A 13,620-nucleotide genomic window follows, 5' to 3' on the forward strand; every position below is an offset into this window, starting at 1 on the left:
ACTAATTCTATAGTATCACTGTAGACAAATCTCAAAATCAATATTGATCAAAAAAGGCATGTTTCTAAAGATCCAAACTGCACCATACTTTAACATAATGTTAAAAATATATTTTGTTCTTAAAAATACCGAAAATGTGGAAAAAAGAACAAATCATAGATGAGAACAACACTAAATTTAGGATAGCTATTACTTTTGGGCAATATACAAGCAAAACAATCAGAGCAGCAATAGGGTCATTAATGTTTAAAATACACAGATCTGGCTGGGCATGGGCGTGGTGGCACACACCCATAATCCCAGCTGAGAAAGGAGGATCATGAGTTCAAAGCCAGCCTGAGCCAAAAAGTGAGACACTAAGCAACTCAGTGAGACCCTATCTCTAAATAAAACACAAAATATGACTGGGGATGTGGCTCAGTGGTCAAGTGCCCCTGAATTTAATCCCCAGTCCCCACTTCCAAATGCATAGATCTGAAATATAGCAAAGCATTAAGATTTGACAAAGGTATCTACATATGAGGGCATATAAGTGTTCATTACCATTATTTTCTCTTATTTACTAATGAAAAAAGATTACTATGGTAGCAGTGTGGGAAATGGACAGAAGTGGGAGGATACAAAATGGAAACAAAGAAGACAATTAGAATACTTTTTAAATCCAGTGAGAAATGATAAGCAATTACAATAAAAAGGAAGGAGGAAGAGAAAGGAGTGAATGTGAGAGATAATTAGAAAATAAAATCAGCAGGATGAGGTATGAGATCAGATTCAAGATGTGCAAGGTAGAAATCTGGGGATGAAATAAGAAAGTAGGAGGAGAGGAAGTCATTAGACAAGGAGTTCCTTTGTGGACCTGCTGGGTTTGAAGGGCACAGTCTCTGTCCCAGGGAGAAAATTCAATAGGAAGCAACATAGCAAAGTTGTTAACAGCCACAGGTTCTGAGTCAGTGTCCTTGTTTAAACCCTGTTTAAGCCAGTTTTAAAGGGCTCCAAGCCTCAGTTTCCCTGTTTATAGAAAGAGAGTGTGGTAATGACTATTTCCACAGTATTTTTTAAAAATATTTTTTAGTTGTCAATGGATCTTTCATTTATTTATATGTGGTACTGAGGATTGAACCCCCAGGGTCTCACACATGCCAGGCAAGCACTCTATCACTGAGCCATGACTCCAGTCCCTTTCCACAGTGTTTTTTAAGAGTGAAATTAGATAACACTTGTAAATTTCTAAGCAAAGTATTTGGCCTAGACTAACCATTCAATAAACATCTACAGCAAATACTTTTTCTAGAATGTACTTCTACCATATTTATCACAGGAATCTTCAGTAATTCCACCCCGGTCTCTGAAGCATTTATTTATATAAATTATATTCTGTTATTTACAGAGGTTTTTAATAAAAGTATTAAGATACTTAATATCATACCTTATTTTAAATTGCTGAAGCATTTTACTGAGGATAGTGCATCATTTTCCAACTCAAGAATAAATCCTGAAAGTACTAAACATGAGTTCTAAGCCCAATACCTATACAATTCTACTAAATATGACCATTCATATTAGTAGAAAGTATACAAGTCATATGCCAGGCCCTTGGGGATGAGAACAATAAACAAGAGAGAAACCACATTAATCAAAATCACAGTCAATACATGTTCTGCTAACAAATACTTAGCATAATAAATGCTAAAATGGGGGTATACAGGTGCTACAGAACAAAGCCAAAAGTATTTCTCTCAGAATCTAAGAGTTAAGAAGGGCATTCTAAAGGATAAGGATCTGACATGAAAGATAAGTAGGAATTAACACAAGAAGGCAGAGAGGTAAAATTTGATTTTTAAAAACATTTCCCAGGCAGAGGGAATATTTTGTTCTAATATCTCAGAAATAGAGTGCCTAAGTACTAAAGCAGGAAGTGGCTGAAATGTGCAGAATAGTCTTGCAAGTCATATTCTGTGTAATAAATTAAATGAGATATTGCTTTAAAATGCTTGGCACAGTTCCTGGTCCAAAAAATTTTTTTTGCTCTAATTGTTAAATATCACTGTTAACCAATACCATCCTCCTCTTGGCCATGATTTGGAATTAGACAATATACCCACTAAGAAATGAACTAGCCTTCCTAAGTCAGTTGCCAGAAACAGGACAGTTCTCCTGGGTATCTATGGTTCCAAAATTCCCCATAGAAACCAAAATTCAAGTTCCTTATATAAAATGGAACGGTATTTGCAAACAACCTATGCACATCCTCTCACATAATTTAAATCACTTCTAGATTTCTTATAATACCTAGTACAATTAAAGTGCTGGGAAAACAGTTGTCATCCTGTATTATTTAGGGAATAATAACAAGAAAAAAAGTCTGTCATATTCAGTACAAGTGTAATTTTCGGTTTTGAGTATTTCTGATACACAAATTGGTTGAATCCCTGGATGGGTAACCTGTGGAAATGGAGGGCTGATCATACAATACTTATTGAGTATATTCTTTGATTAGTAAGACAGGAATAAAAAAACTGTGACACCTGTTTTAAGGAACAGAGAGTGTGGAGAGCTCTCAGAAGTAACAGGGCAAATGTCAGGAACCCACAAAAATGGTTCCTGTTAAGAAAATCATCAAACGGGTTAGAGAAATGAAGAGTGTGAAGTTAGCTTCACTTTGGGGTTAAGTAATAGGAATGCCCTAGAAATAAAGTCACCTTAGGACTGAACTCCTCTAATTAGCAGGGCAAGATACACACACCAAAAATGTTACAGGAATCAACACCACTCTGAGGATGTTTTTACTTTCCTAATATATAAGCCTTTTTCACAAAAAGAGAAACTAATTACAATTCACTTTTTCACAATTAATAATTTAACAATTACAATTATTAAAGTTATATATATATATGCATATACACACACACACATACACAAATCTCCACATGTATGTATACTATTTCAAATAAAAATTCTAGGGGAAAAATTCCAAATTTCATTGCTCTAAAACAATGTCTAATTTTATATATTTCTTTCTAAGTAATTTAAAGATAATAATTAGAAGGCTTTTCAATTCCACATTATACTGTTCTGATTTAAGACCCAAGTCAAATGAATACTGGATTAGAAATGTTTCAGGAGTACTCACTTTTGTAAAAGCAAAGTAACAAACTCTTTGGGTGCATTAAATAAGACAATATTATAATGTGACAGATCAACCTTCGAGTAACACATGTGAGAGTTGGTGTCTCACTGACAACTTAAAACATTTAATTCTACCTACTCCATTTTCTTTCTAATGAAAAAATTCTAAGAAAATTTTACTGATATTACTTCTGAGTGAATAAAATATCACAATATATTTGACAAAGGAAGCATTAAGCTATTATCATTTCCTTACAAAGCAAAGCAAAGAAAATTTTACCTAAAAAATGATCCAAAAATCAAATAAGTGTTATTGTCATCCTATCATACAATTATCAGAAAATCCCAAGTAAACTGAAGGTTAAATTTCCTAGGACAAAAAAGCCCAAATGAGTGTATAAAGCTTACTTCAGGATTTTCAAATTAAAAAAAAAAAATCCTTCAACGTCACGACAACCTTATCTAAAATCTTATCCAAATGACATAAGAATATACTTAGAACTTCTTAAAAGTAGGAATTTAAAAAAACAAATACAAAAACCCTTACAGATCTTACTTGGGTCCTAATAACAGTTGTCTCTCAGTATTTGGGGGAGAGTGGTTCTAGGATCTCCTCCTCCAGCTACCCAAATCCTCAGATGCTTAATTAAGTCCCATAAATAAAATAGTATAGTATTTGCATATAACCTATACACATCCCTTTTGTACTTTGAACCATCTCTACATGACATACAATCCCTACAAAATGTCGGTGCTGGGTAAATAGTTGTTACACTGTACTGTGTAGGGAATAATGACAAGGAAAAAGTCTGTACATGATCAGTGTTCGGTACAAATGCAATTTTTAAAAAAATGTTTTCCATCTATAGTTGGCTGAATCTGTGGATACAGCATCTGTGAATACAGAGGGGCAAGTGTATTCATAAGTATATACTTAGGGCTCAAGTAGAAGTCCTCAATAATCTCTCATGTGCCTCACGATCAAACTGTGTACATTTGCTGATGCTAAACTTTAAATTATCATATTACAGTCCTCCCCACATTTACATGACTTAACTGTAGCCTTTCAAGTCCATAAATTCTCCTAATCATCACTGTTTATCACATAAAAATGTCAAGGAATGAGTGGAATATACTAAAAACCACATAAATAAGTGTCAAAAAAAAAAAACCCAAATTACTGAAGAGCAAATTTTATTCCCAATCTTGAAATACAAAAGGCAAAAACCCATTAAAGTGTCTAAAACAATCCTAGCTAACAGTGATTATCCATGTAAAAAAATATTTACCACTTCTCTGAAAGCCAATCTCCAAAGAAAATGTTAAATCTAGGTATAAAACAAATTAATTTCACATTGCATTTCAATACCAATTCATCAAATAAGTTCAACTTACCAATTAAATTTCATTCAGTTCACAGCTGTTATACATGTGCATCTTTCTTCACCTCCAATAACATTTTAAAAATCTCTAGTAGTGAAAACCTACCTTTGAGGTTCTTTGAAGCTGATCACCAACATATGTCTTACGAAACTGATCCAAGAACCATAAAACTGCAAGCTCTATTTTCTCATTAGAACATCGAGGCAATCCAGTATCCATTAAAGATATAAGCTGAAAAACTCTTTTCATGGAGAGGGAGAGAGAGAGAGAGAGAGAGAGAGAGAGAGAGAGAGAGAGAGAAGCTTCAGTACAAATTCTTCAAGAAACATTAAGATACTTAAAATAAATATATAAGCAATGTAAAAAGTTGGGCATATAAAGAAAAGTCCTAAAATCATTTGAAATCCTACCTATGAAAAAGACATTATATTATTATCTAATTCTTTCTAATCCTTTTTTCCTAAGACATATATACACATGAATACAAATCTGTATATGAACATATAGACATTATTTTACTAAAAATTTCCACATATAAACACATGGCATATACATATAAATGAATAGTATACATACAGATATAAATAACTACATGCATATATTTTAACAAAAAATGATATTTAATGTGCAGTTTCACATTTTATTTTTTACTATTTCTAAATAATTATTTTATAATCACATGACTATAAATTAAAATATCAAGAACTATACCCATGTTATATCACTCTAATGAGTCATAAAAGTTTTACTTAAACAAACCCAGAAGATGATTTTAATAAAATCAAACACTTTCAACACTAAACTATTATTTTATCATTAGTTATTTTAAAAATCATAAATTTTCTTATTACTATTATTAGAAATTATTACGAGAAAATCACTAATGGACTGAAGGTTAAATTTCCTAGAGAAAAAAAATATAACAAAAAGTTTACTCTTGAATTTTCAAAAAAGAAATTCTTCAACACTACCTACTTTTATTAACCCATTTTGTTCTGTTGTCCCAGATGTGGAACACCTCTAAAAGCTTTAGTATATTACATGTAACTACTTAACATAAATTTATACACACATACTACTAAGTACATACTACTAAGAATTAGTAGTGCATAACACTTATAACATTATTAATATAAGTCCTAGATTACGATTTCCATCCATTTTAATGTACCCACATCAATTTTGTTGAACTAGTTCCAGAACTGAAAATTTGGGACTTACTGATTTATAATTTTCTGCTGGGTGGCTGCCAAGGGACTTGCATTAACAAAATCAGCATATCAGAATACTTTTTTGAGACAGAAGCAGAAGTTGCTGAGGATGCAACACCCTTTTCTAAATAAATCTGTACAAAAGCAGCTACAACTGTCCCTGACCCACCTAATTCCTAGAATGCATACAAACACATTAAGAGTGTTTTTACAAACATGGATGTTTTTTACAAGACTATATATACTCTTGCCAACAAATAAGGGAAAAAGGGCTATACATCCCCTCCCCCACACACTCTACTATGTGTGGTCTGAGCTAGCTTTCTCCATTTAACAATGTGTCTTGGAGGTCCTCTGTCAAACACAAATGCTCCCTCACTCTCTTTGCAGCTGCTTAATGTTCCATTATAGGAGTGTGCCGTGGTATTTTGACACATTCCCTTCTGATAAACACTAAGTTGATTTAAATTTTTCTTGTGACAAAAATGCTGAAAATACATTTTACGTGTATTTTTATAAAACACATTTCTAAATGGCATAGAATTTTGGTGTACGCTTAGTATATATTTGTCTTATATGAGGTTGACATTTTCATTTTTAAGTCATATGTATGTCCTTTCCTGGGTCCTATTTGTGCATATTTTTGGTTGATTTTTTTTTCCTACCAGGTTTTCTTTATGATTTCTGTAACATTTTACGTAATAGAGAACTAGACTTTTTGCCTATAATTAAGCTGTAAATAATTTTTCATTTATCTGAAATTTGACTATGGCACTTTTAAAATTCCCCACGCAAAAGTTTTTGTTCTTTTTGTTATGTTGAAAATATTGTAATTTTTTTTATTTTGTAGATTTTGTATAACTGCAAGATCTTACTTGAATCTGAGGTATTTTACTATTTTAATCTTTCATATTTATACCTCTATAACACATTTGGACTTATTACTAAATAATTTTACAAGGCACTATTTTATGGCTGATAATATTGAGGTTCTGCCAAAATTTAATAATCTTATTTTGCATATAAACTTATTTTAATATTTATTTTATTAGGTGTAGATGGACACAACACAATGCCTTTATTTTTATATGGTGCTGAGGATCGAACCCAGGTCCCGCCCATGCTAGGCAAGCGCTCTACCACTGAGCCACAAATTTATATATCTAAATGAAACATAACAATTGCCCTCTCATCTATCCCTATGATGATTTCTAGAAACAGAATGTCTAGGTCACAGGGTATCGATTTTTTTAAAACAGTGCATGTTGTCAAAGTGTTAAGAAAATATATTTTAAACCTATTTTATAGTGATCATTTGCTGTATTTATATTAAAATACTTTTTAAAAAGTTCCCTTCATGGGGCTGGGGATATGGCTCAAGCGGTAGCGCGCTCGCCTGGCATGCATGCGGCCTGGGTTCGATCCTCAGCACCACATACAAAGATGTTGTGTCCACCGAAAATTAAAAAATAAATATTAAAAAAAAAATTCTCTCTCTTTAAAAAAAAAGTTCCCTTCACTTACCAACTATCTTCAGCCCTGCTAAGATTTACAAAAGAGAACCTACTGAAGAAGTAGGATACTGTAACCATGTTTAGGTTTCTTCCCAAGATAATGTGTTTATCCGATTTTGGGAGGAGGGACAAAGATGACTTTAAAGTCTGTGTACTGCTCAATTAGCAGATTGTTGGTGTAATTTTAAAATAAACAGATGCATACATTGAATTTCATCTCTGGATCCAGTTGACCTGTCAAGTGATTTAAAGAGGGATAGCTTGCTTTTAATTCTTTACCTTGCAGGACCTCCCTTCTACACGTTTTTTTTTTTTTTTTTTACTCTATGTACTTTCTCATATTTACTTTTATTTCCTTTCTATCATACACATTCCCAAATCCAAGGATGATGTAAAACCAAAAGACAAGTTTGTTGGCCAGCCTTTATTACTCATATTAATCTAGTGATTTACATCTCCCAGCAGGAAAGTAGGAAAGAATTCCCAGAAGGGTATATGATCCATTTGTCAAAGGAGTTTTGGTAGCTGTACAGGTTCAGCTGCAAGTGCCTAAAATCCAAAACAACAATGGCTTAAGCAATACAGATGTTTATTTATCTCTCAAGCAAAAATCCAAGGCAGTGTCCAAGGCTGGCTGGTACTCCGTGATGCATCAGGGGCTCAGTTTCCTTCTGTCTTGTTGGTACACTAGCCTGCAGTCACTCTGCGCTCTAAGACAGCTTCTTCAGCTCCACCTGTTAAGTTCACACATTGCATCTAGCATTTTCACTTAACATCCAATTGCGAAGAACATATCACTTAACCATATCTACCTTCAAGACAGGCCAGTAATTCTTATCTTTGATATTCAGAGTAGACATTTGCCCAGCAAAACACTTGGGTATTTTATTACTACAATGAAGAGAAGAAGAAATATGGGGGACAATTAGCAGTCTCTGCCGTGGTATCCTTCAAAGAGTCATAGCCACCTCTAACAAGTGCATAAGATCAGTGCTTATATTTTACACACAAATAAGTAAAATATCCACTACTCCCAATGTCAATGTAATAGTCCTACATCTATTTTTTTTCTTTACCTTAAATTATTTTGGGTTTAAAAAAGCTTGTAAGAAATAAAAAAGATAAATCACTAAAATATAAATCTTTAAAGAATTTTAATCCACACCATTTCAAATACAAAGAAATGGATATTGAATAACACTTGTTTATATTCCCCTGGATTACCAATTTAATAAGCATTCATTAAGTCAACAAATATTTGCAGGTCTACTGAATTCCAAGTGTGTATTAGATGTTCACAATACCAAACTGAGCAAGATATATATATATATATATATATATATATATATATATACATACACACACACACACACACACAATTCTCTAGAAATCAAAAATCTATCAAAGGAAAGACAATAAAATAAGCAATTAGAATAAAGCATAACTAGTTCTAAAATAAATGGTATAAATAATTTGCAAAGATAACTAATATTCTGGGATGAAACAGGGCAAAGGGTACTAAAAGAAGCAGCATATGTGGCCACATACTGAGGGGGAAAAAAGAGCTCATTTAAAACCGAAAAATGTTCAATATAGCTATGAAGTGGTGGGAGGTAAGGCTAGGGAGAAAGGCAGGTGTCAGATCATGAAAAGCCTGAAAAACCACGCTGATTTTTAATCATGGAGGAAAATCCATGAAAATCAGCGTGATGTCACCCCAGAGTTAAAGCAAAGCACTGACATAAACAGATCCATATTTTAGAGAATCTATTCTGGCTGCATAAAGGAAACAGCAAGGAATCAATTTAAAAACTAGAGCACCAGTCCCAGGTAAAAGACGGCAGCAGACCCCTTGGGATAATGAGAAGACAGCATGGATGCTAAAGAAAGGAAAAAAGGAAAAGCTGAGGACGACTCTTGGGATGCAGGCATGGACATTGAGTGGACAGTGACAAGACACAAGGAGGGAGTCAGGGTGAGGAGCAGACAGAAGAGGTGAGTTTCATTTAAGCCACTGACCTGGACCTGCGTGTGGGATAGACCGTCCCCGTGAAATAATTCAGTGTTTGGAGGCCAAAAGACAATAATCACTAAAACCAAAGAGAAATGCTGAGACACTGCGGGCTTGACTGAAAATGGCGCATCAATGACAGTGAAACCTATCTACAGAAGTGTGCAATTTCTTTTATCGTCACTCAACAAATTAGTGAAAACCCTAAACTCCCCCAGGGTTAGGTTTATGCCCTGTAGGGACTAAAATCCGGCAGTGAACTTCACTGTCAAAGCCTACTCCTTCCTTCCCTACTGCATGGAATCCACAGTGTGGAGCGGTGGTACACCCACGGGAAACACAGCATGGCACGAATGCTGGCGGAACGTGGAGGAGGCCACTTTGAAGGAGATATCTGAGCAGACTAAAGAAGTGAGGAGTGCTGAAGGGACACCCAGAAGCGCTCCCAGCAGGAGAGGTACAAGTGCAAGGCCTCTGAGGCCAGAGCACAATGGGAGGCTCAAAGGGCAGGAGGACCAATGGGAGAGGGAGGAAAGGAGCAGGGCAGCAGAGGATGCTCTGGGCCACAGCTGGTGTCAAATGTCACAGGAGGCCCTGGAGCTTCTGACTAGATGAAGGGGGAACAATGAGACCTGCCAGGAAAGAAGCTCAAGTTGCCCACGTGAAGCAGGGTTTGAGAGAAGCACTAAACTATCAGCTAGTGGTCAGAGTCTTCAGTGACCCATGACAGGTGACTCTGAGATGAGCAGAGGAGAGCAACAAGGGCAGACAAAGCCAAAGAGAAAGAGTCTGGAAGAAGCAAACTGAGAGGATCCATGACAGGTAAGACAAAACCCTGGGAATATCTTAAGAGGTTCACATTCGGTTATAGCAAAGTCTACTAAAATCATGGCAAAATTAGGTTAACTCAATTGGACTTGTGTGGCCTGAATACAAATGTATTAATCATCAAGTTAAAGTAACATATTTAAATATGCTAAAGTAATCCATTTTAATTGTAAATTATCATAACATTGTAAACTTTTGATGTTAAAACAGCACATAGACTTTTGGCAGGAGTTGTGTGGTTTTCTTTTAATAGTCAGTGTCCTCCTCAGAGGTGGGCAGGTATCATGACCACATACAGAAGCCAACAGTATTACAGTTCTAGTCACCTGAAACTTCTTCATATGAAAGTGATATTTTACAATTTTATATGAGCTCATCCTAATTCAGAAACTCAATACTCTAAGACACAATTACATTGTTCTAAACAAGGCGTGAGTCCTAGCACATACCCCACCTTGAATTTGTATAGCCCACCCTGCATATCCATCAACCCCACCACCACCTCTCACCCATCCCCGATCCCTGGCACTTTCTTGTAGTCTCAGTAAGGATTCACAGTTCCTGCAGTTATAAATCCTCACACCCCAGGGCAGAAAGAAGACCCACCACAGTTCCAGCCTGTAGTCCCAACTTCATAGGACCAAGAGAAAACTCTGGCTTCCCCAGTAGCTCCTCAAAGAGGTCACGAAACACAACTAAAAAGTGTGGAAAATTAGAAACCCCAGTGGAAAATGTAAACCATTAGAAAGGGGTTGCAGAAAGAAGCCAACAGACAAATTGCTTGCCCTCAGCAGCCCCTACCATGGGCTATTTTGAAGAACAGGGTTCCATGTGGCCTCTGGTGAAAATTCCTGTAAAAAGCAAGCAACCAACTATGTTTTCTCAGTAATGCACAGCCTTACGCAGTTGACTGTCAAAGTCCATGGTAGCTGTGTGCTATAAAGTTGTTGAGAACACTCTATCAGTGAATGCTGAATCACTGTTCCTAAGGGAAACAGAGGCTGAGGTTCCTACTAGCATCTGGCTGCATTTTTGACAACAGATCATGACCTTTTTTGTTTTACTGCTTAAGGACACCATATTTAATATATAATGTTAATTTGCTGACACTGAACTTGGGTGTGAATGAAGCTTCTCCAGCTCAGGTATTTTCTCAGTGAGGTACATGACAGGGTTCTTTAGGAACACGGAGCAGTACTACAGTTGGGTAAACAGTAAGAGCAAACAAAGAGCACGAAAATATGACGTATGTGGCACCAATTGAACTGCAAAGGGACACTTGTTTGGACCATGAAAGCTGAAGCAAGAATGCAGAGGACTGACTTTTATGCAAACTCTGTCCCACCTGCACAGGACAGCAAAGGCACCATGCAGACTGACTCAGGTGTGACAAACACATTTATCAAATAGGCGAATTCACAAAAACACAATGTGGAATAATGAATTGACTGCATTTGTCTTCTACTGTCTCCCCTATTTTCCCTGTTCTACTATTCCTTTCTGAAAAATGCACATTAATGCCCACTTTCAATAAAGCCCATAAGCTTTACCTAACATTGTTTTCTAAGTAACGCAGGCTTATACAAAATAAATCTTATTTAAATATGTTTGCTGTTTAAGGAAAAAAATGATTGTTTCCTAATTTGCAAATGTATATTTGCTTTATTTTCTATTACATATTTTCTCAGAAACACTGACAGTGTATATACTCCCCTACTTACTGACAAAAGCATTTTTTCAAAAATTCAAGCTACAACCAAAAGAATATGTAGTGGCCATTTCGATAAATATGTAATACCATCTTAAAAGATGATACAAAAGCAATTTTTTTTAGTTGTTTAAAAATTAACTAAAGCATTTTAAGAAAGCCTCACTTATTATTCATATTTTCAAATAACTCAATTTGATATAGGAAATAATAAATCTTTAAAATAACTGAAAATATTTATGTCTATTCAGGTTCAAAAGTTATTAAAGATAATTTAAAAAGTTGAAAAAGGTATGGAATGAAAATAAAATTTGTATTCAAAATTACAATAATTTAAACACTTAGGAATATATTTAGTATAATTATGAGAGAGAATATCAACCAGGTATAATGGTTTTAAGGACTTTACTAGGGTGACAGCATTGAAAGGCCTGGAAAAAGACATAAGGAATTTATTTTTATTTGTTAGTGTGTTACAGTTATACATATTATTGGGGCTCATTCTGACCTACTATAGAAGCATGCAATTTAATTTACTCCAGTTTAGACCTCAGGACTTTCCCTTTCCCTTCCCTCCTCCCTCTTCCTGTCCCCTTTCCTGAATTCTACCAGTCTTCCTTCTAGTTGTTTGTAGTTTTTTTTTTTTTTTTTTTTTTTTTTTTTTAATTAGTGCATTATAGATATACACAGAGGTGGAATTCACTGTGGTGTATTCATATGTGTACACAGGACAGTTTGATCAGTTTCATTCCACGGCTCCTCCCTTTTCCTGAAGACCACCGGTAAAAAGACACAAGAATTTTGCATAAAATATGATGATATTTCAAACCACTAGAAGGTGGAATTGGTATTAACTGGTTAACACCAATATTCTGAATAGCAGAATATTGAGATCTTTTATACTGAATTGTTTATTACAAATAAACTAGAAAAGATAATTACCAAAGAATATCAGATAATTACCAAAGAATATCAGATAAATAATAGAGTTAACATAAAAAATCACAAATATAAATGGCAAAATAGAAGTAGAAAATATTAGCTGACACCACTAGTAGCCAAAGAAAAATAAATTAAAACAAAACATTTGTGCTAGGCATCATGCACACGACTAACACTCCATCAACTCAGAACACTAAGAAAAGAGGACTGCAAGTTCGAGGCTAGCCTCAGCAACTTAGCAAGCTCCTCAGAAACTTAGTGAAACCCTGTTTCAAACTTAAAAAAAAATCCTGGGGTAGTAAGTAGTAAAGTATCCTGGGGTTCAATCTCCGCTCCCCTCCCCTCTACTCCCCGGCCAAAAAAAAAGACATTGGTTACATAAAACTGACAACAGTAAGAATCCTATTATCTGGCATTCAACTGATGAAACTGATGAAAATGATAACTCTCATAGCCTTTGGGTTCAGAGGATAAACTTGCATAGGCTAGGTATATCTTATCCAAAAAAAAACAGAAGCATTTCAGATTTCAGGGTTATTTGGATTTTGTAATTTTTGTAGACACTATGGAATGAGCATTCCTAACCTGAAAATCCAAAATCCAAAATGCTCCAACAAAATCTAAAACTTTGTGTCATGCTGGCACTCAGTTTCAGATTTTGGAGCATTCTGGATTTTGGATTTTCACATTAGAGCTGTTCAACATGTCCAGAAGGCCATCTGGTCATATGTACTGCAAGTCTGTAAAAAGCTACATACTCTCTTGACTAGCTGTTCAGCTTTCCAGAATGAACTCTAATGAAATTCTTTCAATTCACACAAAGATGAATGAAATAACATACCTGAAAGCAATTTATAATAAGGAAAAACTGAGAAACAATCTAAAGTTCCAAAACCC

General features: G+C 35.0%; 1 protein-coding gene across 7 annotated transcripts in view; it reads right to left on the bottom strand.

Moving 5' to 3' along the window:
- Positions 1 to 13,620, bottom strand: part of Ranbp17 (RAN binding protein 17) — a 298,250-nt gene that overhangs the window by 228,810 nt on the left and 55,820 nt on the right. For all 7 annotated transcript variants that reach the window (XM_076856352.2, XM_076856353.2, XM_076856351.2 and 4 more), the window contains one exon: positions 4,615 to 4,750. In XM_076856352.2, the coding sequence (XP_076712467.2) occupies positions 4,615 to 4,750 (136 nt within the window). The remainder of the gene's footprint in view (positions 1 to 4,614; positions 4,751 to 13,620) is intronic.

The sequence above is a fragment of the Callospermophilus lateralis genome, chromosome 5 (assembly GCF_048772815.1).
Source record: "Callospermophilus lateralis isolate mCalLat2 chromosome 5, mCalLat2.hap1, whole genome shotgun sequence".
NCBI lineage: Eukaryota > Metazoa > Chordata > Mammalia > Rodentia > Sciuridae > Callospermophilus > Callospermophilus lateralis.